Below are 23950 nucleotides of genomic sequence, written 5' to 3'. Positions count from 1 at the left end.
GCCGTACTGATTATTCTGAAAGAGCTTCTTGTCTACAGATGATCAGCGTGAGTTGAATGGAAGCCGCTGTTCGCTGACTCGACGGCAAACCATGAAACGATAGCACCCAGGTAGCATGCGTACGAACGGCCAAAAGGCCCTAGTAGGAGAAACGCAGGTACAAAGTTAGACCTTTTCCCCGCCGATGCTGGTGAACGGAAGGCTTCGAAAGGGCGAACAATGTCAAGTAGAGGAATGGTGTACCTCAACCGCTCTGACGAGAGGCGGATGAGAAAATGCATCGTTTCCTTCGCATCACTGCAGGGTGAGAGACCATTTTGACAATGAGTAGAATGCTATCGACTTTCCATGCTTACGCTTTGACAGATTCGGTACCGGAAAAAATATCAAGCGTGGTCGTCTATTCTCGAAGACTGGTCAGTATCGAACAAGGCTTGGACTGAGCAGATACGTACCGAGTTTCAGACCGCATTCGTGGATATAAAGGATACTTCTTCTAATCTAGAGACGTGTCGGAAACATAGGAAGAGCAGCATCCACTGCACGAAGAGATGTTGATCATGTCTAAGTCATTGTCAGGTCAAAATGCTCCAACGACAAGCCTCAGTCATGTTTGCGGGGAACGAGAGCACAAAGAAAGAACTAGAAGACAAGATTCGTCGATTGATTGTAACAAAGATTAATGAGAAAGAGGAAGAAATGATATATATGACTCGCAAGTCACAGCTTTCAGGGCCAAAGGCAACGCAAGCCTTGCGCAAGCCAGTACTGCGTCGCCAGCGAACATAAGCTAGATCTAGAGCGGACGTGAGCGCTTCTCGGAAAAAATAGTCAGTGAAGCGGGACATTGCAGAGGGAGACAGGAAACGGTTACTTCAACCCGGAGTTGTAGAGGACAAGGTTGAAGGAACAGATGCTGCCGGGCCGAATTTGCAAAGCCCGTACTGTAGCTTTTGAATTCAACAAGTACAAACAATATGACTCACACATCGTCTTCCTTCGACTGTCGGCTGCATATGATCACCTATGCTTTTGGTCGAGTTAAGACGGTTGTTTTTACAAGTCCAATTCGTGCGAAGCAGATCAATCTGATCTTATCTTTCTGCGCCGTCCCCGACGTGCGTGCCTCGGCCCCCGAGATGAGTCCCGCGACGGAGAATGCCGACCTGTGGTATAGGGATGTGGCCCGCTGGACGCAGTTTTTGCTCCTCAGTCACCTCGTCGTCCCTGCAGGTCGGTAGTTCTTTTATTACACGCCCCCGGGCTTTTGGAAAGCTTTCTTAGCCATTAGAAGCCGTTAAGCAAACATAGCGTTCCTTTCTGACTTTACGAGGTGCGTGTGTCTCTGTATACTTATTGGTATACCATATTCGCTAAGTTTCTGGTCACTGCGTGGTGTCAGAGTCTACAAATCGCAGACACATATGAGGCCGATCGACATATCCCCTCTGGTGAATTTACCGTCGCTCGCAAGAGCGAAAGAATCCTATCAATCGTGGTGCGAGGACCCGACTCGTAGGAACTCACACCATCTAGATGTTTGCATCACTACATGCCGTGATTTATCGATGAATTCAAGGACCTCCAACTCATCTGATCCCCACTCCAAAAGGGATATGCATGCTCTGCATCTCCTTGGGAGGGCTCTCTGCTCTCGAGCAGTTGTATCAGGGAATATCTCTGACCTTGACGAAGGTCTGGAATTTTTACACGCTGCATTAGTCGTGGCCACTTCATTATCGAATAACTTGATACTCTTGGATATTGCGGGCGCCCTCCATGCTCGATGGGACCTCACTGGTATTCTAGACGATCTGCAGACTTCCATCAATACACGCAGGCTCATTACCACCCACATGTATACAGGCACCCCACTACGCGTTCAAATCACTATCATTCGAGATCTATCCACTGCGCTCTTTCTGCGCTTTACACACTTTCCACGTCTCGTCGACTTGCACGAGTCCATCGCACTCATTGAACAGGCTCTGACTCTTTCCACTGGTTTGAACGATCAGGCAGAGATGTTCGAGGATCTTTGTACGTTGGCGCAGACACTTCTCGTCAGATGGGACTATGACGGGGATATGAGCGGTGTGGAGCGAGCTACTTCCTTATATCGAAAAGCGGTCACTATTGCGCCTTCCCTCGCGCAGCCACTCGATCATGCGCTCGCTCTCAATGCCCTCTCTGAAGCTATTCAGGGAAAACTGTTTCTCCCCATCGAGGATCTGGAGGAATGTATCGCTCTCGATCATCAGGCTCTCACAATGGTCCCCAAGGACAATCCGGAACGAGCGTTGACACTTGCGGCGATGGCTACTACTACTTTGGTTCGATTTACTCTCGAAGAGCGGGAGCAGGACTGGGAATGCTACCAGAATATGCATCGCGAGTTGGCATCCATTATTGCGACTTCCAAGGCCATACCCCTTGTTGATGACTCGAGCTGGGCAGCATTTCAGCATGTTGGGCAGTACGCCGGGAGACATGCATTAACAAGTATTTTCCGTCAGTCTCATTATATCCGTCGTGCAGAACAAGACTGGACAGCTATGCCGGTGGAGATGAGAAATCTGGGCCCGGACCTTTTCCTACGACGTCTTGTGGACCCCACTGGGACCGTCGAACAATTTCTTGTTAACAGTCGGATTTTGTTGCGTGCAATTCCGAACGACCCTGGAAACCAACGCTTACGCATGTATCATATCAGCCGGGTGGCGTGGCGCTGTAGGTCTAAGGTGTTATCAGAGCCCTGGGATCCTTCCCCACAATTTCCACGAGCTGTCCACGACGTGGAGAAGAAGTGGCTGGACCATGCACCACTGAACCACCCATGGTTATTCGCTTATTACTATGGGCTCGCAGATGATTTATTCAAGCTGTATTGCAACTACATAGATGCCGAACGCGAGGACGAGGCTCTTGAGGTCCTTAGGGAGATCCCAAAGAATTTTGAGAAAGCAGTGGAATTGCAGACGTTGATATGTCACCCGTATGCATATAAAAGCATGGCAGATCTTGCTAATGCATACATATGGCTAGGAGAAACGGACCCAAGTACCCCTCGCCATACCATAGACCAGGCGATCAAATACGGCGAACTAGCAGTTCAGAATTGTCCTGCAGGGTATGCGAACGAGGTTCGGGTCTACGCGGATGCATACCTTGTGCGTTATGCACTCTGGAATGATCAAAGTGACATCGACACCGCGATGCAGATATTCAAGAGGGGGAGTGAAGATCAGAGGGAGTCATTGACGGAACGGTACAACCTCGCAGATCGGTGGGCAGATGCAGCGGAAGAACATGACCATGGTTGCCGCCTGGATGCGTACATTTCTCGAGTCAATCTTCTCATAGCCAGGCTCTCGGAAGGGTTCAACATGGCAAGGCTTACAACCACTATTGATCTTTTGGGAGGCCCCGCCGTTATATCCAGTGCGATAGAGTTCTGCCTAGATAGAGGCGCTCTCGATGACGCGCTGTATATCCTTGGAAGAGGGCGTGGTGTACTATGGGCTCGACTCGTTGAACTCCAGCGACGCAATGTGCAACTCCTGAGGCGATCGAAACCGAATGAAGTGGAAAAATTGAACATGATGCTAGAGGCGGCGGAGATGGAGAGACAAATTGAATCGGCACCGCGCAGTAGTAAAGTCACAAGTATCGAGCTGTGGAGCAAACCAGTCATACCATGGCTCAATAGTTCAGCCAGGGAGGATAGGCTCCTCGTCGTTATCCGTGCACTTGCCGCGGACGCTGTGAGACAAAGCCGGCTCGGGACAGGCTATGATACCTCAAATGATACAAGAGCGTGGAAGTCTTTCGTCGATTCGGTTCCCGTAAACAGTTTCCCAGTAGTCGTGCTGAACGCTGCGTCAAGGCGTTGTGACGCGCTGATTGTTCGTTCGCAGACCAGCATTGTTGAGCATGTCTCCCTGCCGCAGTGTAATCGTTCGCAGCTGGATGCACTGGTTAATAGAACGGGTACCCTGTTGGAGGCAGCTGGGATATCGGTGCGACAGGCTTCGGAGATTCAGCGGGGGACGCGGCCATGGAAGAGGACCCAAGATTCATTTGAAGCTGTTCTGGCCGAAGTCTGGAGGATCATTGTGGCACCAATACTGAATGCACTGGATCTCAAGGTGAGTAAGACCGAAATATATCCGGCACAATTATTGTGTATTTACATATCAAGTCTTGGTACTCAAATATTGTATCAGGTGAGCGACACACCACCCCGTCTGTGGTGGTATCCGACGGGACCATTCTGGCAGATACCCGTCCATGCCGCAGGAATTTATTCGGGTCCAGAACAAATCAGCGTCCAGGATTTCGTCATCTCTTCTTACCTCCCTGCATTCAACATGTCCCATCGAATACCTGAACCGAAGAAACACACAAACATCCTAGCTGTGTATCAGACGCACACCCCGGGCTTCCCGTCTCTCCCGGGGACGTCCGTAGAAGCCAAGGCCATCGAATCAATAACGGCGATGTCAAGACCTGAAATCCTTTTCACTGAGATTGGGGACTCCAATACCACTTTGGCTTCCGTTGTCAACGGACTTCCCGCCGCAAACATCGTTCATTTTGCCCTCCACGGCCGGCAGGACGACACCAATCCCCTTGACAGCCATCTTCTGCTCAACGAGCACGAAACCCTCAAACTGTCTCAGCTCATGGAGATGGACCTACCAAATGCGGATCTAGTTTTTCTCAGTGCTTGCGAGACGGCGACGGGGCACAAGGTCGTGCCAGAGGAAGTCATCCACCTTGCGGCTGCGATGCTCTTCGTCGGGTTCAAGGGCGCTATTGGGACGATGTGGAGTATTTCGGATAGTGATGGGCCGATAGTAGCGGAAAAGACGTACCAAGTTCTGCTTGAGAAACCAGAATTTGACCCGAGGGATGCTGCGAGGGCTCTTCACATGGCTGTAAAGACGCTTCGGCGTCTGAAGGTTCCACCTTTGCGATGGGTTCCATTCATTCATATCGGGTTATGAGTTCTTTGGGGTAGCTGTTACTCCTGGTTGACGCTGTACGGATCCTTCGGTACAATATAATTGAAATATTGTTTTCGGGCAATTGTCACAGTTAGTTTGTGGCCCCTCGGCAAGGACTTCAACACGCCACAGCGTCGACCCCGCTGATGCCGCCGGAGACTTCAGAATTCAACAGAGCCAGATAAAGCATTCTCTCCACAATGCTGTCGATTGATCAAAATTCGCAAAAATGATACAGTATAACAGGCATGACAGTTCTTACTGTCGAGAGGCAAAGTGAGAGTTAGTCTATTGCAATTACCCGAATCTTCCCAACCATGTACCTACCTCGACGTCTTCAGCTCACGGTACAACGTCTGTCACGCCGAACTCGACAAATCGATCAGTCCAGGTCAAAAGCTGCAGACCACCTGCAAAAAGGACATTGAAGGTGAATGATTGATTTAGCTCGCGACAGCATTGACATCTGCTAGAATAATAGATAGTCATTTACTTACCTATTAAATAATGATCGTTTTTGGACAACTTTGGGACAGCCTGTGTGGGATTGTCCAAAGACAGAGCTGTGCGCTAGATTGAACCACGGCAGTATAGGGTGATGCGATGGTCAGATCCCATCCAATCAAAGACTCGGAAGTCGGATACGAAGTTATGATATAAAGCACCAACCTTGTGAATAATCGTATGATCCTTCCGCCGCACGAGCCCGTGTCGTGCAGCGACCTCGTCTGCCTCATTAGCACGCAAATACTTCTCGAAAGCAGGCCCAGTATCGTGAAAAAGGTCCAGCTCCTTCGTCATCTTGGTCATCAGCACCATCGCTTCCTGACGACTGTCGATCTTAGATTCCTTCGTGATCCCCTACGTTCCCATTGCGTTCCCATATTCCAGTATATATGAGTTTGAAAAATCAGTCAACGACAATCGAAGCAGATTATGATGGCCCATCGGACTTCTCAAATACCAAAAGAGGGAAAATACCCACAAAAAACTTAGTCGCGGCGTCCATCGCTTTGTTCTCCTCACGCGCAAGCCTACAAGATGTCGAAGGCGACCCGCCCGCGATACTCCCTCCCGGCTGCATCGCCACCCAATTCATGAAATGCGTAAGTAACGCAGCGTGCCGGTTCTGTCGGTTCAAAAGCGGGCCCCAAGATCCCAAGACCGTCCGGATTCCGGCGTAGTTCCAGTCCGCTATGTTTGAGGTCTCGATACGGTCGAACATGACGGGCTTTTGGAAAGAAGAAAACCCATGTGCGGAAGGATTGGTGCGAAGTATCAGTGCCAATTCGATGGCGTCGACACAGGATACGGTGATGGTGATGTTTGATGCCTCGAGACGTTGCGCGAATAAAGTGAATTGTTCCTTGGCATGGAAGAAGAGAGCTCCGTATAAGTCCCCTTCTGTCGTTCCATGCCTCTTGCCGCTCTCTAGTATAGCTTTCATGTTCCATCCATGGAGAGGATCTGCCGAGTCCGGAGCCAACCACTCTCCTTCCGCAGAGAAGAGTGTCCTATACGATCGATAGAGGGGGAGTTCGTCTCGTAAACATGTAACAACACACAACATGGACTCCACGCACCTGTTCGGTTGATCAAATTCGTTCAAGTTCGTCCCGATTGGACGAGTCATGCCGTTCGTACGGTACGTGCTAGCAGCCAGACGATGAGCTGGCTTCAGACCGCTGTAGTACAAGTCTCGATAGTCCTGTCTTGAAGGATGCAATAGAGACTCATGCATGGCTCTCTCCGCGTCATCAACATCTATCGGAACGTCCAACACCCCCCGTTTCGCAAGATATGTGAACTCGTCCATATCGTGGCGGATGACCAGACGAGACTTGCCACGTATAGAGATAGAAGTCGATTTTGGTGTACCCATGACTGACCCAATCAAGATCATGCCCAGCACGCGCATCTTCATTTGGACGCGGGAGGCAGTGGTTGACGAAAGCCGCATAGAGTATGACAAGTCGACGGCCATCTCGGCTGCTTCTTCTATGGACTCATACTCGTCGAGAAGGATCGCGAGAAAGAGGACGTTCCGAGTGAAAATATGGATATCGCGATCGTTGAGAAGAATGTTGCACGCTCCACGATAGTCTGCTGGAAGTCCGTTCACCGTCTGCACCAAATTGCGGATATCCCCCGATGCTGCACTGTTTGAGTACCACTGCGCAAGGCATTGTATAATTCACTCACCAACAAAAGCAAGGTTGATGTCCTTATCCACCGCGGATGAGCCCTCGTTCCGTGACAGATTCAAACAGTCGATCGCAGGTATATTCCCCCACACATGCTTCGATCCGCCAAACGGTGTACCCATTGGCGACTCAGACGCGCCCATCGTCATAAATGAAGGCAGTCTATTTTCGACGATATACGCCGGCTTCCAACTCGGGGACAGCATTCCGTCTTTACAGAGCCGTTTGTGGGCTTTCCAGTGCGCAGTTTGATGTTCCTTAGAACAATACTGATCGTTATGCCGGTTAGGTTATGATCTAAGTTGACGACCGAGGCGATTTTTATACCTTAATGAGCTTGCACTATATGATCAGTTTTGTGAGTGAGTTTATGTTGGTTACATACAGCCTCATTCGTAGGCTCAAAGTCGAGCCTCGGACGCACCTTCGAACAAGTAAAAGTGCCAGGCCTATGGCACGATCCCTCGCCGACGTCCGCGCCCGACTCAAACCCCGCACATTCAATAGTATTCATGACAGTCATGCTCGAAGGGATGGATAGTGCAGCGGTGCACAAAATGTAGGTTGGCAAATACGAGGGGAGAGGAAGGGACGGGTCGAGGGCGAGTGTCCTATCTATAAGGTGCGCCACTGGAATTCTGCAAGGCGTCTGAGGACCAAGAATGACGACAACCCGGACTTGGGCGGTCTTGCATAGGCCTGGTCCTCGGACTGGACAGGTCTTGCATGAGGTGGCATGTTGGCCTGACCTGAGCCTTTCATGAGCCTACACAAGAAAAGGCACGTGGGAAGACACTGGCCAGTCACTGGCCATGTATAGAGCAAGGTTCTACGTATACGAAAGGACAATGACTCAAAATCATACACCGGTATATTCTTTCAAATACTCTGGCCAAAACGACATTATCAGCACATCGATGAACACTAAGCGATAAAGTCTAAAAAAATACATACCTCTAGTGATCTCATATGCAGCAAACGTGCTCGCTGCCGCGGGTATACTAGACAAAAAAAGCGCAATACCAGCACAACGAATTTAATTCAATTTCCAGGTCAGCGTCCACGTCAAGAAGCGTACCTTCGAATCACTATCCACAGTCAAATTCAGAAAAAGAATGTCAGCTCGAGTAGCCAAACGTGAGTTATGACGGAAGGACAGAAAGATAGGACATACACGACGGAGTGAGTCCCCTGAACAATCCCGATACACCTGCCTCAGCAACAATCGTCCTAATCTCATGTGCGATATACTGCACCGGCGTGCCACTCGGCGGTGTCGCACGAAGTTGAACGCGGGATTTCACGACGTCTGTGGGACCGGTGATGTTCAGCCACACAAATTATTGGAAGGGGTTGGGCGAAGGGTTACCTAGTGGGTAACACGCTAGCCAATACGCGATCTAATAAGCAAAGCATGTCAGAACAAAGAAACGAACAAGGGAGTATTTGAGGGGACCTACGCCGCCGGTGGCGCCGCTAGTTAACAGAGCCCAGACAGGTAGTTGGGCACCGTAAGTCTTCGTGAACTTTCGTTTTGTAAACTCGAATGCTGTATATGATGTTTGCATCATTCAATGCGGGCCTCAGAAGCAGGCATGGACAGGTGGTCGCACCGGTGTAAAACCTGAGCCATAATGTTAGCTGTCGTACTCGTCGCTTTAAAGAAAGTCTTGGCCTTCCGACAAAAGAAAGAGACTCACCCAGCATAGGCCGGAATCTCTCTTGCCACAGTAACCTATGTACACATCGGCAACTGATTATCAGTGGCTTCTCTGCATGTCGTGGAAGCCAGGTGGTTGGAAAGGAAGACGTACCCAATAACCCCTCATTACCCCCTTCCTAAATCCAAACTCGGACCACATCTCCCTCATGATATCCCGTAGCCTCTTATCCGTAGCAGCGCCGTACTGTCCCTGCATTCGTACCTTAAACATCTCCACTGCACACAACCGATTCAACACACAACTATCAATATCATTGCATATCGACAAGGTAAATGGAGGGGTCTTGAAGCGATACTGGTTTGAAGGGATGGACGAAGGAGGAGAGGATAAACACACCAGGACTAGCCAAAATCGCATTCGCAGCTCCAGCCATCGCACCCGCCGCCGCTATCTCCTTCAACGAAAGATTAGGAAACGGTGAGATGATACGTTTGGACGCTCCATAGGACGCGAACAGAAGGGAGTTGACGCCTGCGATGCCGACAAGGGGGCTTGCCATTCCTAAATGTGCGGCGAGCACCAAGTCGACGCATTGTGGCGTGGAGGGGTGTAACGTTTAGTGAGTTCGGTATGGGGAAAGGTGGTGGAAGGAAGTGAATGTGTAGGACGCACCTTTGTACAATGCAAGGAACCCCTCCTTACGGATCGTCTGCACGCAAATGTCCATTGGTCCTTTCTATATCCATATCCATACGCACAAAAAACGAACGTTCAATCTGGTCTGTCTGGCGCCACAATCCGAACCGACAAACCACTCACGAACATGCCCTCTATGTACGCGCACATCGCACATCATTTCACATTCAAGGATTAGAACTCGAGTAAGGGTATCATGGAGAGAAATAATGCGTAATGACACGCACTGGGAGCAATCTGAGCCCTCGTCTTTATCGTATCCAGCGGTTGTCCGACCAGAACTTGAGCTGCACCGCCGACGCTGCCGGCGATGAGCTCGTTGACCGTCTGTAGGCTTGATGACTGTCGCGAGCTCATTATTTAGTCTGTTCACCGACGACGACTACAGACGAGTAGTGGATGGTGGAAAAGGGAGGGGGTCGACTCGGGTGATATTGACGGTGGCTGGGGCGGATAGCATGTTGGTGGGAGCGGAAGAGTGGCGAGAGATGGGAAACAAATGACGCAATTAGTAGCGGAATACGATAGGGCTACAAATTGATCGTAGTAAAAGCTACGAACGCTGGCCCAAGGAAATAAAGGCACTCTTTACAAGATCGTTATGTTGAAGTGTAAGTGATCACTAGCACTGTCAGCGACGATTTTACTTCCGAATCGGTGGCGTAGGATTCTTCCTAAAGATGTGGCCCTCACCAATTCTCCCGGTGCACGACATGTCACTGTCAGCCCCGCCAAAAACATATCTCAAAACGAACTGCATAAACTAGCGATATCTGTAAGCAAAGAGAAGAAAAACAGCTCCAGAGCATCATGGCGTAAAACGAAGCAGCAGTACAAGAACAGTAGAAGATATACACAACCGTAACCGAGTAAAGTTCGTCACAAGGCTCTTTCCAGAAATCCAGTAAGTAGAGTATACAGGTACAAATCCAAAGGATATCGTCCAGGGTCCGTAAAAATCATGAAGTATGAGGCGTGAAGTAAAGTACTGTAAGATCGTTCAGGTATGCATGAGAGTGAGGGCAAAAGAGAGGAAATATGGAGCAGGGGTAGTGGGCGGAGGGTGAAACGCGGAACGTCGGATGAGGAATAAGGGGCGGGGAATGAGGCATGGTAAGAGAAAATGTCTCTGAGTGTCTGTAGTCAGGTCAGCAGCTACAATCGATGAAGCACAGAAGAAAACGGAAAGTAATGAGAGACCGAAGAAGCAATAGGTATACACAAGAAATGCGGCTGGAAAAAGAAAGAGAAACAAAGTGCACCACCTGGGCATCGAGCACAGAAAAGTCCACAGCCTTACCACACCTAAGCATAGTAATCACGAGTCTGAAAGTCCATTCGACCTCGCATCTGAATAAACACTGCCCGACCCCCCACTCGTCGCACTCCGACTCGCATAGCCCCTCTTCGAGCCTCCTCCACTGACAACCCCAAGACTCGACGCGCTCCCCGGTCCACTCAAGAAGCTCGCCTGTCTCGATGGCGGCAGCAGGAAGCCTGCGTCTTCGCTCACCTCCGTAACGTGAAGTCCTTCTCCACCCGGCATCTGCGATCTCAACCTCGCCGAAGGTGTTTTCAACGACTGCAGTTCCCCGAGCTCGGTTATCCTCATCGCGCCGTTGCTTTTACTGCCACTGGGATTGGAGTTGCCACGACTTCCGCTGCCTGAGGTAGTCGAACGGGCGCCAGCGTTTCCGGTACTAGTCGTCCCACCGGTACCGTTCAATTGCGATTGTAAATGCAACGCAGCCCTCTCACGTTCCCGACTCCCAAACGTCCCGTCCGCAGCCCCTCCTCGACTCGCACTATTTCCAAACGTATCCCTCTTACTCGCGCGTGACGGAGGCTGTCCGACCCCCACTCCCGAATCTGCCACAGACCCAGAATCGAGCGAATAGAAACTCGTCGCCGGGCTTTTCGAATTCGTGGTGAACGAGGGGTAATGTCTCATCGGCGGGAGTATCGTTCCGTCTGATGAATTCTGATGTGTTTGAGCGCGGTCTCGAGGTCGGGATAGGGATGAAGAGGTGGACAATGCGGCTTGCGAGGAACGGGTGGATGAGCCGGAGGATATCGAGGAAAGGGAGGATTGGAAGGCGGAGATGAGACGTCGGGCGGGTGGGAGGTTGGGGATGTGCAGCCATGTGGGGTGTGGATCGTCGGGGAAGCGGTCAGATGAGGTCGAGGGAGATGTGAGGTGCGCGTGGGTGTCTCCGCTTGTGGTGGTGCTGGGTGAAGGTGACCGGGCAGCAACCGCTGGGGTGATGTCAGAGGTAGTGTGATTTTCGGGGAGAGAGGTCATCGGTGGGTTGGCGACGCGGGTGCGGGCATGACGGAGGACGGGTGGCGGTCGGAGGGCGCGTATGGGACGTGGGGAAGTGATGTCACCGAAGCGAGAGGAAGATGGTGAAGGCTCTGGGGGAGCATCGACATCTACGACGGTACCTGGAGTCGGTACGAACTCGACGTTGCCGTTGTGTCGCGGCTGTAAATCGTTCTCATCGAACCACTTGATTCTCTCCCCAATTCTAATTTCCGGATTCCGTCCTCCGTTTGGCTGACCATCCCGTTCTCTACTGTCTCGTCCTCGCTCTACGTCTTCCTCATTCAGGAGCGGCATCCTCGAGTCCGGACCTGACCTTATCCTCTGATGTCCAGTTCCATTCCCGAACTTATCCTCTTCCGCGTCTCCGGAACCGAGTTTTCGACGTTTGCGGTCGAGGCGACGGCGTGTGAGGGGCACGACCACGAGGACAAGAAGCAAGATGACAGCAAATCCTCCGACGCACGAAACAATGATGATGATGAGTCTCGTGTTGTTTGCTTTTCCTTGATTGGGAGTCGTGCTGATAGTAGGTGAAGAAGTTGCGGCCGTCGTAGGTGTAGTAGTAACTTCATTCGTGACTATCGCCGGTGCTGTCACAGCCGTAGTCTGAAGGCGTATGAAACCAACACACGTCAGCATTGAACTTCAACATTCATCCAGAGCAAATTCGAGCAAGAAAAACATACAAGTGACATCGCGGAGCTCGAGGATGGTGGTGGTGCGCAGTGAAGGGTTCGCGCCACAGGCGATCAAAGATACGATGATCTGAGCGCTGTGCTCAAGCAGTGCCAGCGTCCTACTTGGAACGAGCCCAAACGCAACGCACGCAAACGGCGGGAAGAGAGAAGCTATGCCTCTGTGGTGTGTGAGGTTGTCCAAGCAAGAACGGTCGGCTGCCAGCCAACATTAATCCGGCTGGGAAATGAATAACGTCAGTCCTACGGGAAATAGCATAGCCTTCCACGTTATTTCCATGATAAACGTCTGAATCGGGTATTTCTGTCAAAAAATCAAAATGACCAGTTGGATAAAGAACCATGGGGGACCGGATATGTTTTTGAGACGTTTTTGTTGGAAGGGTTGTTACGGAGTTCGAGTTGACGCCGCTGAGCTGCGAATTGTTATGGGATTCGCCCTCGCGCCAGGTCCCGGTTCCTGTGACGACGATGGGAGACGCCATGTTGGCGGGATTTTTGTAAAGTTCGTTATTTATTTTATAGAAGTTAGCTAATTCTGGACAGATAACCCGCTATCGTTCCGACTCGCTCCGTCCTCCGCATTGAAGTTCCCTTTGTCCCCACTTTGCCTCAAGACCTCCACGCCACAAGAGCCTCTTCCAAGCTATCCGCTGGCTATAGAAATAACTTCCACCGCTATTTCTGTTATCCTTTTTCTCGGTAACCTGTGAGGATACACACACACCAAATCACCAGAATTTATTGAAATTGCTGCAGGGCACTTAGTGGCGACTTTGAACGAGTTAGGATTAGGCTTCTCTCCTCGTCTTGGCTCTCAGGCTGTACCTTGTGCTCGACTAGCTGAGAATTCTCATAAGGAGTTCATCTCCCGCCATCTCGTTGAATCATTCTCAGGTAATTCTACTCGCTTGAGGCAGACGCTTCGTCCTGTTCGCATATTCCGACGCGCAAGCGTCACCCACTTATCCTCCACTGAAGAAACTGTCGCTCACTATGAAAACGTTGTCACAAATTCATATAACAGGTACTATCGCTACATCTGCCAGAACATATTCATTGACGCTCGACGCGTCCCGACATGTCCTCGGTACACTTCTGTCGATGGGACTGGTGTCGCGAAACTTTCAACTCGCACCATGAACTCGACGACCATGTCATTAATGGCCACATCATGACGCTACAGCCGAAGTCTCTCAAAGAGATCGAAGATGCTATCAAAAAGGACGACGCACTCAGCGAGTCTGTATCCACAAGTCAGTAACTAGCGTATTCTCCAGAGATTCTTGACTTGCTGGGGGAATTGGAATGCTGGCTGATAAGGGTTGCATATGCGCCACATCACAGGCTCTTACAGTCTTCCGAGCATTGCTCGACCGCTTGAGTCTCAGTCTCAGTCTCAACTATACCTGCTTGATCACGACCCGCAGGTGCAGCCACCACCGGGATCACCGGTCGCTCCCTCAGAAAGACCAGCCACATCTCAAGTACATCTTGACAGTCAGCCACCGATACAAAGACAATCTCAACCGGCGCTTCGCACACCCACACTACCTCAGCCTTCTTCCCCATCACCCCCAATTTCTCTTCAGATGTCCCACGCCGACACCCAAACACAAGCTCAAACACAGACATCATCAACTCCCTCCTCTCTCTCGCTCTTCCCTACATTACAAAACATCCCTCGACCTGCCGCTTTGTCCGACGCCGGCCTCGTCCCCACCACATTTCCCGCGCTCGTACCCGTTCTCACTTCCAGACCCGACTTCGATCCGCTTTCCGCCCGTGCGCCAGGTCCTACCTCAGATGCCGAACCCGCAGCTCCCTCCATTCCTGCACGCTATTCCAGCTCAGATCCTGCACCCGCATCTCCTCATGTCCCCGTACTAAATCTCGATACCGTCCCCACCACTGTCCCCGCACCCGAAACGCCCTCTCCTCCAAGCCTGAAACGCAAACGACCAGAACCGCACGTCCATTTCCGATCTACATCGGGCTCAACTTCCTTCCATAGCCTCGCCACCCAATCCTCACCCACACCTCCCATCGCCTCGCCACCCCAATCTCCTAGCATAGCCGACATGGTAGGAAAGGCCGCAAAATCGCAACACGGGACAAGAGTCCAAAACTTCTCGGCCTCGACGAGATCTTCGAGATTACACGACGCGATGAGCATGGCCGGATTGAAGAGCTCAACGACCCTGCCCAGATTTCCGACCGCGACGAGCATGCCACGATTGAACAGGGCGTCGAGCGCTAATATCGTCAAAAGGGTGCCGAGCGCAAATGACGGGAAGAAGACGCAAAGAGTGCAGAATGCGAAAAAGGCGGAAAATGGGAAGAAGGCGCAGAGTGCGGCGAGTTTGATTAGAGAGTTGGCGATGCAGTTTGACGCTGAGCTTGCGGAGCCGAGGGTGGGGGCCGGAGGGCCTATTGATATCGGTACCACGGGTATTGGTGTCGGTGTCGGCGTCGAGGGGGCAGGTGGAGGAGGCAGTCGGGAGAGTACGCGTGTTGGTGATGTTGACGGTGTGGATGACGTGGCTAGTTCAGGAGCGAATAGCGCAGGACAGTTGGGGGGCGAAGATGAGGTCGATGAGGTGGAGAACGAAGTGGGGGGAAGTTCGGAGATGGATATCGAAATGCAGCTTACGGAGGGTATCTCGACGGCGAGCATCACAAAAAAGGTCAACGGGACGAGTCACCAGAATCGTACACGATCCAGAAGTGGGTCGGACAGGGTTAGTCCGACCAAGGAGAAGGAGAATAAAGTTGTAGGATCGCAGGATCATGAGGAGGTATGCAGGTCGACATCGTCTTTGTTCATAGTCCTGGTGACCATTGCTGAACCTTTGTTTTTCGTTCTTGTGCAGATGCCACGGAGCCAAGCTAGTCAGGAGTCGTTCCAATTTCAGCTACTCACTCAGCCTCCGTATCGTTCTCCGCAGTCTTCTCAACGTAGTATTCGATAGACAGCGTTTTCTTGGACGGAACGAGTCATACTTCCCCATGCATTTCCTGGTCGTGAGGACGGGTATCTGGCGTTCATTGGAAGGTGTGCATATCAGGACTTCAACCAAAGACATCCCTCAATTCGCGTCGCTGTGGTACATCCACAAGCAAGCCGCGTGTGGATCTTTCCCATGGATAGTCTTTCCACGACGCAATAATGCTTCCCAAGAGTATAAACCGGGGCTTTCAGGCTCAAGTTGGGTGGCACTAGTACAGCGTGTTGTGGCCTCAAGGGATTGCTTGCATCAAAGCATCGGACTGGTTCCTTTCTCCGTACGACGACGATGAAGTCCCAAGTTCTCAAGTACCGCTCGTGGATCTCAACTGAGGTACGCTCCTTTCGTATCAACGACATTGTCTCGCCAATGAGCACAGCTACGTCGACATTTACTAGTATCTCTCTAACACCATGCGTAGCTCTGCACAAGGGTCGCCTACCGATATCTAGGCCCAGTGATAATAACCTCCGAGTCGTCGCTTTCACTACTACTAGTCCACGCCCTTGCTACAGTTGAGTACAACTGCAGCGTTGTGGCATTGTCATCCTTGCTCGTCGGTACCAAACTTGAGGGACTTAGCGGAGCCTGTTGTCCAGCCCTCGCGGAAATTTGCCGGATTGCTGACCTCCACGGGCCGCTCGTTCGCCAGCAACTCAATCAACTACAGATTCGTGAGCTGGTCAGTTTGTACGAAGAGTCGACTGCGCAAGAGCTCAGGAAAGGTCACATCGCAAACGAAGACGTAGCGGGCTTTGTACCGCACATATTTACTCACGTTCATTGTAACGGTTGTTCCTGGTTGTTCGTCGCGCAGGCTATAGTCGACTATATTTAGTCCATGGGCATGTGCAGGTCCGACTTCTTTGACGGCCGGGCGTAATCGGAAGGAAAGGTATGCAGGAAGCTATTTTATGCGTCGTTGGGTCTCGTTGAGCTTCTGATGACTTTCCCTGCTCCGCAGACCCTCTAGCATGATGACTACAATACGAAGTCCTTATTTCCACAAGCCTTCAAAGTCGACTGAGGCTAGGCGTGTATTATTCCTACCGATTGAGGCCGCGGAATGTTTTCGACCGTTCAGACCATGCCAACACCGTTTCGCATCACGCGATTGGCGGTCGAAGTACCCGTGCGTAGGAGCCTGACAACGACGTTCTTTTCGCTCTCATCATGCGGGTGGTGAGTCGACAATGACCTCGGAGTCGATTAGTCGTCCATATGGACGATCCCATCGCTTCCTTCCTTTTGCTCGACGGGCCGTCTGAAAAGCGTCCTCCGATGATCGTTCGCCGACAGGAGACATTAGTGCGTCACTACTCAATCATCCGTACGGGCCGCCAGGACGCTCAAAGAACTATATAGACGTTGCTTTCCGCCATCAAGCTTGCTACAGTGTCGGTTCAGCATCTTCAACTTCACATTCTTCAGCATGCTCCCTCTTCTCGCTGCCGTCCAGCTTGCTACGTTAGCTGGTGTGGCGCTGTCGACGCCTACAGGTGCCGATACTGCCAAGCGGGCCACTTGTACCGTGAATAGCGTTTCTACTTCGGAATCCTTGGACGACTGCAGCACGGTTGTAATTGAGGCTTTTACGGTCGATGATGGGGGTATGCGTTACTATGCATGATTGTCTTCGCTGGTTGACTGGGCTTCACTCTATCCTTGTAGACACCGTCACTATTTCGGTATGCTTCTAAATTTGTAGCTTCGATCGCTTCAGACGTTAAATCGTTCTTTGTTCGTGTCAGGCTGCTTCAGGCGCCACAATCACCCTCACCGGAGACATCACCTTCGCATCGACTACTGGTGAGCACCTACGTACCGCGTTCAATAAATTGGTTCATAGACACTTTTCCCAATCAGCGGATGGCCCATTACTCACAATTGACACCGACGCAAGTAATATTTTTCCAGAATATGTCATCCCAGGCTAACAGCTCTAACAGGATGTTACCTTCAACGGAGGGGGATTCACTATTGACGGGAATGGGGCAGGTCAGTCTGGTTTCTAACTTTTTCTCATACTGTGTGACTCATGTGCAACCTTCAAGATTATTGGGACGGACAGGGGACCAACGGTGGGGTCGACAAGCCGGTATGCCAAAGCGATATATTTATTTGACGATTACGTGCTCACGGTATCATTCCTTCAGCACCCCTTCGTCAAGTGTGTCCGCGTCTCCCTTCTCGTCTCCTATACTCTACTCACCTTAGGTCCCGCACAGGCTGAAGGGCTACGGCACCTTCGAGGATTTCACGGTCCTCAACTCGCCCGCCCAAGCTATCTCCATCGGGACCTCCGATACCACCGTCATCTCCAGCGTAACCGTTGACAACTCTGCTGGTGACGTCGACGACCTCGGACATAACACGGATGGGTTCGACCTGAGTGCGTCGGACGTTACTATCAAGAGCAGCACAGTCAAGAATCAGGACGATTGGTGAGCCATTCAATGTCCCTCCACGGACTCGGAGATTTGCGGTTCTCACGATGCGGAAATATGAAAGCCTTGCCATAAATTCGGGCTCGACGATTGTGTTTGAGGACAATACGTGCTCTGGGTACGTACCTTCGTAAAGGCGTTCTTCCGTATCTGACCTTGTTCTCTCTCGCTGCAGTGGTCACGGTTGGGATATTTGCTCGCCGCTTACAATGCTCAATTTGACGGACATGGTCTTCAGGAATTTCGATAGGGTCTATCGCAACGGGCAAGACGGTGTCGGGGGTGACAATTTCGGGCAACACGGTCTCAGACAGTCTTTATGGAATAAGGATCAAAGTCGATGCGTACGTTGTCTTGAGCAAATCCAGCTGACCTGAGCTCTGCGCTGATGATGATACAACAAGCGATGCGAGCGATGCCTCTGTCTCGGATGTGACCTACTCAGGGTAAAATTGTCTATTTCACGAGAGAAATGCAAAGTCAGGCGCTGATATAGCGTTGTTGTTTTAGGAACACGCTGTCCGGGATCGAAGAATTCGGTGTCCTCATTACCCAGAGCTACCCTGACAATGGTGAGTATTCAACCAAAACCCGTACATCCATTGAATCTTCAACTGACAATTCAACTCCAGATGGCACGCCTGGAACCACTAGTACCATTTCGTATGTTTCGTACTACCCTCCACTCCTCACTGGTGTTTACACATTTTACTAGCGACATCAACTTCACCGGCAGCAAGACCAGCGTCGCCGTCGAGTCGAGTGGCACTAATCTGGTTATCGACTGCGGAGATTGCACTGGTACCTGGGACTTTTCCGAGTTGGATATTTCCGGCGGCAAGACGTCTGTAGTCGACTCTGACGATGCCACGGTGTGTAGTTTTGAAGATGTACCTTGCGACTTGCACTGATTTTGTTGCATGGCAGGTCTCCGGCGGCACCTACTGAGTACGGCTGCGACTTCCATATTTATCACGGTCCATGGTCATTCTTTGTCGGACCTTTATCGAATGTATTACCCCCCTTGAGTCACACATATGTACTGGTCTACATTCTTTGTCTTGCCCGGCGATCTCGAGCTGTACAAAGTTTGGAAATTTTGACCTCGATGACCAGCTGCAATAAAAAAAGCACAGCTCCTTGTCAAAGGTTCGAGTGAAACCTGAAAGTAGTCACTGGGATTTTGGGTGTCTGCTTATTATAAGTTGGACGAGCGGGCCTGTTGGACTTTGCATTCTGGTGCCACATCGCGACTCCGCCACACGGTGCATCGGACCGCCAGCGATGTTCCACCGCAAGCTCGTGGGGAGCGAACTCACGACTGCTCTCACGAAACCTTCATCTTCGCCAGTCTCCTTCCCCAGTAAGGAGAGAGGGCTCTTATTTGTGTGTTATAAATTGACAGATTATATATATATCATAGTTCATAAAATAGGGACGCGGCGTAATATCCAGCTGCCATGGTACTCAAGGCTGCGTACGCTCTCCTTGACGCGGTCCTACTTCCCAAGTACTACACCCATGCCTTGATTGCGGTGGCCGCCCTTGTGACGATTTATACCTATGCGCAGGGCCGGAAGACGAACAGAGAACGAGATCTACATGCCAGGATAATTCTCATAACCGTTGCGTCTCTCCACCCTCTCCAACTCATGCACTACTAACATGTTCACGTACGTACAAAGGGAGCCTTCACGCCGCTCGGGCTGACATTAATCGATTCACTCGCTCGAAGGGGCGCACATATAATCGCACTCACGCCGGATGATGTGGAGACAGGGCCATCGAGCGTCATGGTTCCTCTTCTCCGGAGTACGACGAACAACGAGAACATCTACGCTGAACACTGCGACCTCAATTCCGTCTCGTCTATACGAGCATTCTGCACCGGTTTCGTAAAAGGAGAAGAACAAAGAATAGATGCTATCATCTTTGCCCACGAGTACGCCACTATCGGTTCCATATTCTCGAGAGGTTCCGCAGAGAAGGACAGGCAGAGACAGGCAGCTTCATGTTCGACTTTCTTGCTTACCACACTATTACTCCCTGCTCTCCTCGTCGCACCCGTCGAACGCGATATTCGTCTTATCACCCTCATCAACCCGTTCTACGCTGCCGCCGCCCCCCTCTTCTCAAACAAATTCGCGCCATCCCCTCCGAATGCACCACCGTCATCAGTCACCAAATCGCTCTTCTTTACGGAGGGACAGCGTGCACTTCGAACGGCCGTCTTGATGCGTCATCTTCAACGCATCCTTGATGCATTACCGACGAGCTCGCAGGTACCTCGTGCGGACACCAATACACCTATCGTGCCTGTTGTTAGCGACAAGGTACAGCGTTCGAATATTGTAGCGGTGACCGTTTCGCCCGGCATGAGTCGGCACGACATCGTCGCGCCTCTACTTGGAGCAGACCTAAGTCAGCGTCATTCAGTCTCGTGGAGGGGCCTAGCTTTGTGAGTGTCCTGCATTCGTCTTCAATGATACCCTCGCAAGTCTGACGCCGAAATCCCCAAGATATATTCTATTGAACCCGCTCTTCCGCATCCTAGCGAAGAACTCGAACTCCACTCTCCAAAGTATCCTACACGCTCTCTTCCTCCCTACACCCTTCAAATTCCTCGATGCGACCGCTGCCAACGAGGCCGAATCGACCGGAGACGCCGAGAGGGACAGCGAAGTTCTCAAGCCGGGAGCTCTCTATACCGAATGCGCTGTCGTCAGAATCAACGTACCCCCTCCGCCAACGCCTCCAGAGACCGACTCTGGCGAAGCCGCTCCTTCCGAGAAAGATGAAAAGGATAAGAAGAGTGGTGCGACTGGATCTCAGAGGACGAAGACGAAAGATGATGAAGAAATGGGCGGTGAAGCGTTGGGAACGCTTGTGTGGGATGAGTACGAGAGTGAGTTAAAGGCATGGGAAGAGGAGGAAGATCGGAGAGTTAAGGAGGAGAAGGAAAAAGAAGCTAGAGAAGCAAAGGAGAGAGGTGTCCCCAGTATCAATGTCAGACCTTCGACTCCTCCGACAGTGGACGTGGACGCGGCGAGTAGTTGAGTGAGAATGGGACGCTTAGAACTTCGGAACCATGGACTAGTACATACAGTACATAAACTACTCTTATTATAATCTTCATGCGACAGCCATGGAAAATACCTACATCCTATGCCCTGTCAAACGAACTCGCCATCTCGCTGTGGCGACTCTTCACGGAACTTCCCGCGAAAACGCCACGCAACAATAACGTGAACGTTCCTTTGTCTGCTGCACTCGAACAGTGGTTTCCTTCGACCACCATCATCACCCAAACTAGTGATATCAACATTGGTACGCTCTTCAACTCTCAGTCTAGCTCTTATACTTACAAGGCTAATTTATACAATCCTCCCCTTGGTCATAGGATGTCGCGCCGTTTCCTTGCGCCCGAACTCGTCACGTATATCCTTGAATGGGTTCTGTGTCAGCCTGACACACAACGAATCCATGCCGAGGTGTCTACTCTTCGCTCATGCACCCTGGTTAGCAAGGACTGGACTGCCCCCGCGCAGAGGCTCCTCTTCCATCGCGTCACGACGCGAGTAAACGTTTTCTCCCAGAAGTCTATTCCTGACCTTGATAGATTCCTGACGCATCAACGGGGCATCGGAAATCGTATCCTCTCCCTCGACCTAGGCGTGCGCATCTCTCCTCCAAACAAGAAGCCAAGGCCCGGAACGCCTGCATTCCCTGTCACTTCTCTGGAACAGATACTTTCCAACTGTCCTCACCTATATCACCTTGGCCTCCGCATCAACATATCTAGCTTCGAGGAAGACGAGGTTGCTCGTCTGTCTGCGTTATCACTGAACATCCGGTCACTCGACGTCGTCTTCTACTGCGAAATGTTGGAGTCGATCACCCAACTCTTTTTCATCTGGCCAACAATCCGTCACTTTTCCTACCGAAACTCCTGCAAAAATAAGGTCGTGGATCTTCCGGCAATTCCATCTGAGCGACCTCCCATCGCTCTCTACGAACTTGTACTTCATTCGCATTTATACAAACGCGTACTGGACTGGCTACTTCCTCCGCCGAATAGCAAAGAAACGGACTTTCGACCGTCGTTGCGTATCCTCGAAATGTCGATACCAGAGTTATTCGAAGGGAACCATTGGCACTACGGACCGTACGCGCCGTTCGTTCAATCTTTGCGGCTCTCCGATACACCACAGATCAACAATCTGGCAGGAAGTCTTCGGTCTTTCGAGAATCTAGAAGAGCTCGTCCTCAAGGATTGTTTTCAGATGTGGTGGACTTTCGACTATCTGCCGCCGACGTTGAGGCATTATAGGTATCACAACTCCAGCAATGTATGGAGGGAGAGTCGTGGGATTTCTACGGGAAGGTGGGTGCTGAAACAGTGTCCGGAGCTGGAGACCTTCACGTCGAATCATGGTGCGAGTGGGCTGTATGCGGATGTATATGAGGATTTGAAGCGGGAGTGTGCGAAGAAAAATGTGACATTCAACGTGGATCCTCGGATACATTTTACGGTGAGTATCTTTCCCCTTGCATGCATGACACGGGTGTTAATGATGAATGTGTATCTTCTAGTCCGACTATCCTGTCCCCGTCGACAAATTCACCCGCCTTCGTACCTTGGACAACCTCTATCAGATGAAGAAGAGTCGTCCTTTGGTTACGTCTACCGACCAAAACTCGATGGTGTATTGATCGAATGCGGCCCTTTTATTCTCAGGAGAGGCTTCAGATATACATGTTCCGCAAATTACAGGTAGAGTACACTCTCGGTTGACACGCGTAGCGTTGCCGGGACTTGCGAACCCCAACGTTTCCGCTCTCATCGTCTAGAGTACTTACTTGGAGCGATGCATTTTATATACATACCGAGTGGATAATGTAGACCATGCCCTTTCGTAATACAATCTTTGTGCGAATTGTTTCCTCTCGAGAGTATCTGGGATTCAGTCAGGAATAAATATGGGTCTCAAATTTGTCGCCACCTTGTCGCCACCTTGTCGCCACCTGGGGTGTCACTGTTCTCGGAAACTCCCGAAAAAGCTCAGTGACACACCCACGCCCTTTCCGCTCCTTTCTGTGGACACCTTCGACGTGTATCCATGCGAAGTGTTGAACTCGCTTCCTTTTGTATTATTCTCTTCAAGCCACGGATTCCTAGCATAATCAAAGTTAAAGGTAAGCCTACATGTCTTTCAAGTCCGATCATGTTGTTTGAAACTTTACTTACCTGCTGCCGGTCGACATTGTTCAGATGTCGCTGAGACACCGACTTCTGGGGTCTCACCGGAACGACTGTCACGCACGTAGTATTACGAGTAAGAGAAGGAGAGAGAGATAGATTGCTAGAATAAGAATTCAAAGACTGCCCGCTCGACGAGGGCGCCTCTGAGCGAGACGGGCAGACGAACGTAGAGAAAGAGAGAGTAAGAGAGAACGAAGAGAGAAGTGGGAACGAACACGACGTGGCAGCGTCGCGGGAGAGAACGGAAACGAATCCGAGATGATCCGGCGGCCCGGATCGTCGAGAGAGAGTTGAAGAGGAAAAGAAGAGAGTTCACGAGCCTTATCCTTGAGCGATACGTCTCGTGGGAGGCGTACCGCGCGCGGACAGAGAGAAAGAGAAGAAGAGAAAAGAAACGTTGAATTCAAGTAAGATGCGCCCTCCGAAGAGGGCGAAGCGACACTAAATACAGGTCGGCTACGATTACAACTCCGACTATACACGTGTATACGGATGATGCCGAAACGCGGCTTGAGACTGTACGTGGCGCGCCACTCCGACCCCGGACGTGGCGCTATGGAACAAGTAAATACGCGAAAAAGTAAACTAAGAAAATGTGTGTTACAAATCCCCCCCCCAGTCACAAGCTGCGGGGGGGG

The 23950-nt window shown here is 51.1% G+C and overlaps 8 protein-coding genes across 8 annotated transcripts; 5 read left to right on the top strand and 3 right to left on the bottom strand.

Moving 5' to 3' along the window:
• Positions 1-1616: 1616 nt before the first annotated feature.
• Positions 1617-5009, top strand: STEHIDRAFT_115652 (uncharacterized protein; the record flags this gene model as incomplete). Its single annotated transcript, XM_007310211.1, has 2 exons — positions 1617-4148; positions 4227-5009. The coding sequence occupies 2 exons, from the start codon at positions 1617-1619 to the stop codon at positions 5007-5009; spliced, it is 3315 nt and encodes a 1104-aa protein (XP_007310273.1).
• Positions 5010-5351: 342 nt separating this feature from the next.
• STEHIDRAFT_135143 (uncharacterized protein) lies at positions 5352-7736 on the bottom strand (the record flags this gene model as incomplete). The annotated part of the gene is made up of 6 exons (XM_007310210.1): positions 5352-5419; positions 5675-5830; positions 6036-6523; positions 6593-7182; positions 7216-7482; positions 7638-7736. 6 exons carry the CDS (start codon positions 7734-7736, stop codon positions 5352-5354), a joined length of 1668 nt encoding a protein of 555 aa, XP_007310272.1.
• A 258-nt stretch (positions 7737-7994) lies between these two features.
• Positions 7995-10018, bottom strand: STEHIDRAFT_150470 (mitochondrial carrier). The gene is made up of 13 exons (XM_007310209.1): positions 9801-10018; positions 9697-9707; positions 9550-9613; positions 9274-9438; positions 9028-9152; positions 8914-8948; positions 8827-8837; positions 8674-8762; positions 8583-8613; positions 8388-8522; positions 8292-8301; positions 8168-8214; positions 7995-8101 (listed from the first exon to the last, which is right to left on the bottom strand). The coding sequence occupies exons 1-13, from the start codon at positions 9928-9930 to the stop codon at positions 8073-8075; spliced, it is 882 nt and encodes a 293-aa protein (XP_007310271.1). The 5' UTR covers positions 9931-10018; the 3' UTR covers positions 7995-8072.
• Positions 10019-10558: 540 nt separating this feature from the next.
• Positions 10559-12772, bottom strand: STEHIDRAFT_172501 (uncharacterized protein). The gene is made up of 2 exons (XM_007310208.1): positions 12586-12772; positions 10559-12505 (listed from the first exon to the last, which is right to left on the bottom strand). The coding sequence occupies exons 1-2, from the start codon at positions 12592-12594 to the stop codon at positions 10892-10894; spliced, it is 1623 nt and encodes a 540-aa protein (XP_007310270.1). The 5' UTR covers positions 12595-12772; the 3' UTR covers positions 10559-10891.
• A 1743-nt stretch (positions 12773-14515) lies between these two features.
• Positions 14516-15768, top strand: STEHIDRAFT_150469 (uncharacterized protein). Its single transcript, XM_007310207.1, has 2 exons — positions 14516-15392; positions 15468-15768. The coding sequence occupies exons 1-2, from the start codon at positions 14676-14678 to the stop codon at positions 15564-15566; spliced, it is 816 nt and encodes a 271-aa protein (XP_007310269.1). The 5' UTR covers positions 14516-14675; the 3' UTR covers positions 15567-15768.
• Positions 15769-17015: 1247 nt separating this feature from the next.
• Positions 17016-19065, top strand: STEHIDRAFT_125789 (polygalacturonase). Its single transcript, XM_007310206.1, has 16 exons — positions 17016-17212; positions 17274-17290; positions 17354-17411; positions 17469-17500; positions 17552-17600; positions 17657-17700; positions 17759-17772; positions 17831-18046; positions 18114-18167; positions 18225-18232; positions 18288-18393; positions 18454-18495; positions 18560-18621; positions 18682-18712; positions 18765-18921; positions 18977-19065. Exons 1-16 carry the CDS (start codon positions 17035-17037, stop codon positions 18995-18997), a joined length of 1089 nt encoding a protein of 362 aa, XP_007310268.1. The 5' UTR covers positions 17016-17034; the 3' UTR covers positions 18998-19065.
• A 319-nt stretch (positions 19066-19384) lies between these two features.
• Positions 19385-21222, top strand: STEHIDRAFT_105197 (uncharacterized protein). The gene is made up of 3 exons (XM_007310205.1): positions 19385-19674; positions 19735-20507; positions 20569-21222. Exons 1-3 carry the CDS (start codon positions 19510-19512, stop codon positions 21104-21106), a joined length of 1476 nt encoding a protein of 491 aa, XP_007310267.1. The 5' UTR covers positions 19385-19509; the 3' UTR covers positions 21107-21222.
• Positions 21184-22762, top strand: STEHIDRAFT_162568 (uncharacterized protein; the record flags this gene model as incomplete). Its single annotated transcript, XM_007310204.1, has 2 exons — positions 21184-22581; positions 22643-22762. 2 exons carry the CDS (start codon positions 21184-21186, stop codon positions 22760-22762), a joined length of 1518 nt encoding a protein of 505 aa, XP_007310266.1.
• Positions 22763-23950: the final 1188 nt, after the last annotated feature.

This window comes from Stereum hirsutum (assembly GCF_000264905.1).
Source record: "Stereum hirsutum FP-91666 SS1 unplaced genomic scaffold STEHIscaffold_19, whole genome shotgun sequence".
Classification (NCBI taxonomy): Eukaryota; Fungi; Basidiomycota; class Agaricomycetes; order Russulales; family Stereaceae; genus Stereum; species Stereum hirsutum.
This window is presented reverse-complemented; position numbering and strand designations above follow the sequence as displayed.